Source organism: Phragmites australis, chromosome 21 (genome assembly GCF_958298935.1).
Source record: "Phragmites australis chromosome 21, lpPhrAust1.1, whole genome shotgun sequence".
Taxonomy (NCBI): Eukaryota; Viridiplantae; Streptophyta; class Magnoliopsida; order Poales; family Poaceae; genus Phragmites; species Phragmites australis.
In genome coordinates, this window is record NC_084941.1 from 15,462,890 (window position 1) to 15,467,805 (window position 4,916).

Here is a 4,916-nt window from a genome sequence, read left to right on the forward strand (position 1 = left end):
TGTATGCTCAAGTATGTACACACCCTGACTTAGCTTTCGTGACCAGGATGCTTGGCAGATATCAGTCAAATCCAGGACCGGACCACTGGAAAGCCGTTAAGAAAGTCCTTCGCTATTTGCAAGACACTAAAAACTACATGCTCATATTTACAGAATCCTGATAACCTTGAAGTCGTTGGTTATTCGGATGCAGACTTTGCGGGGTGTGTAGACACTAAGAAATCCACATCAGGTTATATCTTCACCCTCGCTGGAGGATCTATCTCGTGGAAAAGCTCCAAACAGACACTTATAGCATCTTCAATGATGCAAGTTGAGTTTGTGGCATTTATGAGGCTACCGGGCAGGCTGTATGGCTAAAGAACTTTATCCCAGGATTAAGAGTGGTCGACAGTATTTCAAAACCACTTACGTTATACTGCGACAATCAACCCGCAGTTTTCTATACGAGTAACAACAAGTCGAGTGGTGCTGCCAAACACATCAACATTAAGTATCATGTTGTGAAAGATAGAATCTAGGATCAAACAATAAGTGTTAAGCATATAAGTACTAAGTCAATGCTTGCAAATCCTCTTACTAAAGGCTTGCCACCCATATTTTTCGTGATCATATTGCCAGCATGGGGTTATTGGAAAACCTATGATTCTGGATAAGAAGACCATAATGCAAACCAACTCCCATTAGGAATAATTAATTTCCATTTCAAGATGAAATAGTGTACTATAGGTTTATGGGTTTCAGTGGCATTTAATTAGCCATTGTAATCGTTTACCTTAGTATGCTAATTTATTGAGAGTGGGCTTATGATGTTAGCTTTTACGATCAAGGGGGAGAATGTTGGTTGATCTCAGCTAACAAACATGCTGAACTCTAAGGGGGCTAGGCCCACATACACGCGCCTTGATCGGAGGCGGAAACCAACTTTTGGTTTCGGTCCTATTCCGTGCAGCGCAACAATAAAAAGGGGGGAGCCGGCACCTACGTGATTAAGTTTTTTGGACGCAAGGGTCTGCTTCTCCCCCAATACCTAAAAACTCTAACACGATTGTTAGGGCGCTACCAACGGAGCGAAGACCGACGCCACTGCCAGCCATCACCCCTACTTCAACTACACCAATGTGATCCCACTTTTCAACCTCATCCGATGGCATTACCGACAAATGGTCAGTTCTTACGCTTCCGCAATTAGATGTGTCTGTTGTTAGGGCTAATGTGTATGTGTTTTAGATGAGTATACTTTTCTATCAGCGAGCGGCGCCAGTGGAGATGGGAGCAACGTGAGGGGGCAGGTGGTTGCGAACTACCGTAGGGGGCAGGTGGGACTGAACTACCGTAGGGACGGAGGAGATGTTCGACGCACTATGGGAGACAGTGGTACGATGCTTCGTGAACGTTCCCAGCTCCCCTCAAATGCTCGGGCTCAAGGCGATATGGTACGGACGAATCCGGGAGCACCGGACCGTCCAATGGAGGAGGATGGACAGTCCAGGTTTCTGGATTTGCTACCATGTTGATTTTGTTGGGAATACTGTTTACAATATGTCAAACCAAAATTCAAATAGTTGCATTATATAAATGCTCATCAATTGTTCAATGGCAAACATTTAGGAATTTCAATTGTATCAGTAGAAAATAGTGAAAGACTTGGTAGGTGCCGATAGATGACACGTTCAGTGATAGTAATTAATTATTCACAAATCGGCATTATCACATATATCACCGGTCAATCGCGTTTCTTCGCATCCAATTATTCACAAAGAAAAACTAAATAGCTCGCAGACGTCAAATTTGTTAAGCCATGATGGTGATTGCATGGTCCGAGGCAGATGACGTGGCGTCCACCCTCACGTTGTGGATGGTGGCGGCCTTGAGAGACCGGTGAGTCAGAGTGAAGTTGTATTCACCGTGGGGCAGGTCAAGCCCGACCACGCCCTTCTCATCGGTGGTGGCAACCGTGCGGTGCATCTTCCACTCGGCAATCAGCTTGTCGACGAGGCTGCCGACGGGGAGGTTCTTAAAGTTGTTGTCCGTGAGGCACATCACGTAGCAGCCGTTGGCGTGCCACGCCGCCCACATGATCATGCCGTTGACAGCCGGGTGGCCGTACCCTTCCCTCAGCACCTGCTCCAGGTACTTCACCTGGTTGGGGCCCTTGACGACGTCCACCTCGGTCAGCCACATGGGCAGCTTAAGCTTGGCGAGCGTGTCCAGCGCTCCCCTCATGTAGGGAATGTTGGGCGTGGAGAAGTGGCTCTCGAGACCGACGCCGAGCTTGAGCCCACCGTTCCCGGGGTAGCTGCGGATCTGGTTCATCTTGGCGATGTACTTGCTTGGCACGGCGTTTGGGTCGTAGGGCTGCTCCAGCACGTTGAACTCGTTCATGAAAAGGATGGCGTTGTGGTCGATCTGTCCAACTTGCTGGTAGATTTGGGCCGACGCGCTAGGGCCGAGCTTGCTCTCGAAGAAGTTGAAGTGGAGGTTCTCGTTCACGACGTCCCAGTGGATCACCTTGCCGGCGTAGCGTGACACGATGGACTTAAGCCGCTTCTGCATTGCTGCCTTGAGTTGGTCCAGATTCAACGGCCTTACCCACCTCATTTGCGAGTTTTGGTCATCCCAGAACACGTTGTGCCCGCGCACCTTAATGCCGTACTTCTGCGCGAGCTTCAGCATTGCGTCGGAGACACGGTAGTCTTCTTGGTTTTGGCTCCACTCTGTGCTGTACCACTTCATCTCGTTCTCGAAGGTTGCATAGCTGAACCGTGACGTGAACCACTTCTCGTATGCCGGGAGGTTGAGGATCTCCTTCGTCATTGTGTTGCCGAACGGGAACCCGGCCCGGAGGAGCTCGATGCTCACGTTGGCGTTCGCCATAGGCTGGCCGTCGGGGCCCTTCGCGACTATTTTGACAGTGCTCCTCCGGGTCTTGTTGGCGGAGAAACGGGTGTGGGCGTCCCATTCGTCGAAGGTGAAAGGCTGCAGCGAAACGCTGTCCACCCAGATGTCCACAGGGGCATCGCTCTGCACGTCACAGAGGCGTACGTGTAGTTTAAACAACGACGGCAAACATGCGCGAGCGTTGTGTTCAGCTGTTATTGCAATGTACGTTATACCTCGAGGAAGACCTCTCCGGGTCCGGAAGAGTAGCCGGTCATGCCTCCCTTGATCATGCTCCAGCAGCCGGATTGGGCAGCGACGGCACCGGCGGTGATGCGCTCGCCGTTGGGGGCCTTGACGACAGCCTTCACGTGGGCCGTGCCGGCCGACACTTGCAGCCATGCTACGCAGCAGGAGGCACGGATCAGGAAGATGAACACTGAATGCATACAGGAAGGCGTGCTGCTCGGTTGGTCTCATCGCACGTACCGGACAGCGAGTAGTGGGTGTCGCTCTGCATCTGGACCCTCTGGTAGACGCTGTGGGACGGCAGGACGTTGCCGCTGCTGGATAGGGAGCCACCAGGGCCTTGCACCACGGCAAACTTGTTGCCGGACGGGGAGCTGCTTACGCCCGCCTTTATGTTCCGGTACGTCGACCATCCCATCAGACCGTTGTTGAACTCACTGTTCTGGATGATGCCACCGTTGTACAGGGGCTTCATTGGGTCGCGAAGGCACTGCAGAGTGTGGGGACAAATAAGAACAATATATGTTCATTTGACCTTTTCAACCGGACTGTTACATCAATCAGTTGCCCGCTAAGACCGTTTGCACTCTTAGAGAAGTTAATAACAAAATAATACGACGATTGAATTTTCTTATGTGTTCTAAAGTAATATTGACTTAGTGTTGGATGATATCTTATTTATTTATTTATTGCTCTTTTGAACTTTTAGCTTAGGGCTGAAATTGATGTAATAATGAACATGGTTGTGTGCATCAAACGGTACATAGGTTGGATCAGATTTATATTTTCTAAAATGTATTCTTGAAAATTAAAGAAGACTTGCGTTGTACACTGCGAATTCAAATTTGGCTAAACAGTAAATATAAAAACCATATGTATCCATTAGTATTGAAAATTATTTCATAATATTGTAAATTTCTTTTATTTTATAAATATATTCCAAGAGAAAATGTTTGACAAAGCTACACTTTACGGACTGTGGCAGTGACTCCAAAGAAAAAAAAATATTCTCAATACTTTTCTTGGTTAAGAAAAGTTGACTTCTAAATTTTGCCAATAGATATCATTGATAATTTGTAGCTTTTCTTAAGAGATTGATATAGAGAGATGAAATAACAATGCTTGCCTCAATGCTTGATGTATGATCATATTCTACAGACTGGACCATGCACCCTACATCAAAAAGACATATATTAGCATGTTTCTTGTGAAAATTATATTACCAAAGAACAACAAAAGGTGTGGCAATGTGACACAGAATCCAGAGAAGAGGAAAACACAATTCTTGCGTTGGAAAACAATCCACACAGAGATCGATCAATAACAACAGACTTAGATCAGCAAACCTTGGAACAAAGCAATGCATATCAAAGATAGCACCAGGTTCTCCGTGAGAACCATCATTTTGTGTTTCTCTCAGCTACTAGTGACGAGATGATCCAGTTAATGGAGAGACACGATTATATAGGCACAGACTGAGGGGTACAACTTGGGCAAAGAGTGGTGTATCTTTTACTTTGAACCAGTAGTATTACTTAGCGAAAGAAGAGGTAAAACACAAAGACAGTCGCAAAATGTGTGGATGCTATGCTGAGTGAGGTTATTTATAGGCTTGTGTATTATATGTAACTTCGTAGAAAACTGACTGAATCCATGCATGCTTCAACAGAGATTCTTCCAATTTGAAATCTGCCGTCATGCTTTTCTGCATAAATTTTTTTACATCTAGTTGCCAACAATTGAATATGCACGGGCTAGATATATACCTTTTGTAGTATAATAATTGT

The 4,916-nt window shown here is 46.7% G+C and overlaps 1 protein-coding gene across 1 annotated transcript; it reads right to left on the reverse strand.

Moving 5' to 3' along the window:
- Positions 1-1,794: 1,794 nt before the first annotated feature.
- LOC133904078 (endo-1,4-beta-xylanase 4-like) lies at positions 1,795-4,518 on the reverse strand. The gene is made up of 5 exons (XM_062345551.1): positions 4,476-4,518; positions 4,256-4,302; positions 3,370-3,619; positions 3,117-3,283; positions 1,795-3,024 (listed from the first exon to the last, which is right to left on the reverse strand). Exons 2-5 carry the CDS (start codon positions 4,295-4,297, stop codon positions 1,795-1,797), a joined length of 1,689 nt encoding a protein of 562 aa, XP_062201535.1. The 5' UTR covers positions 4,298-4,302; positions 4,476-4,518.
- Positions 4,519-4,916: the final 398 nt, after the last annotated feature.

What these genes read in the sequence shown, in the direction of transcription:
- LOC133904078 (XM_062345551.1), bottom strand. Translation starts at nt 4,297, where the DNA reads ATGGTCCAGTCTGTAGAATATGATCATACATCAAGCATTGAG. An exon ending in ATCATACATCAAGCATTGAG is followed by an intron (nt 3,620 to 4,255) that starts GCAAGCATTGTT and finishes CACACTCTGCAG; the next exon opens with TGCCTTCGCGACCCAATGAA. An exon ending in CCGGAGAGGTCTTCCTCGAG is followed by an intron (nt 3,025 to 3,116) that starts GTATAACGTACA and finishes TGTGACGTGCAG; the next exon opens with AGCGATGCCCCTGTGGACAT.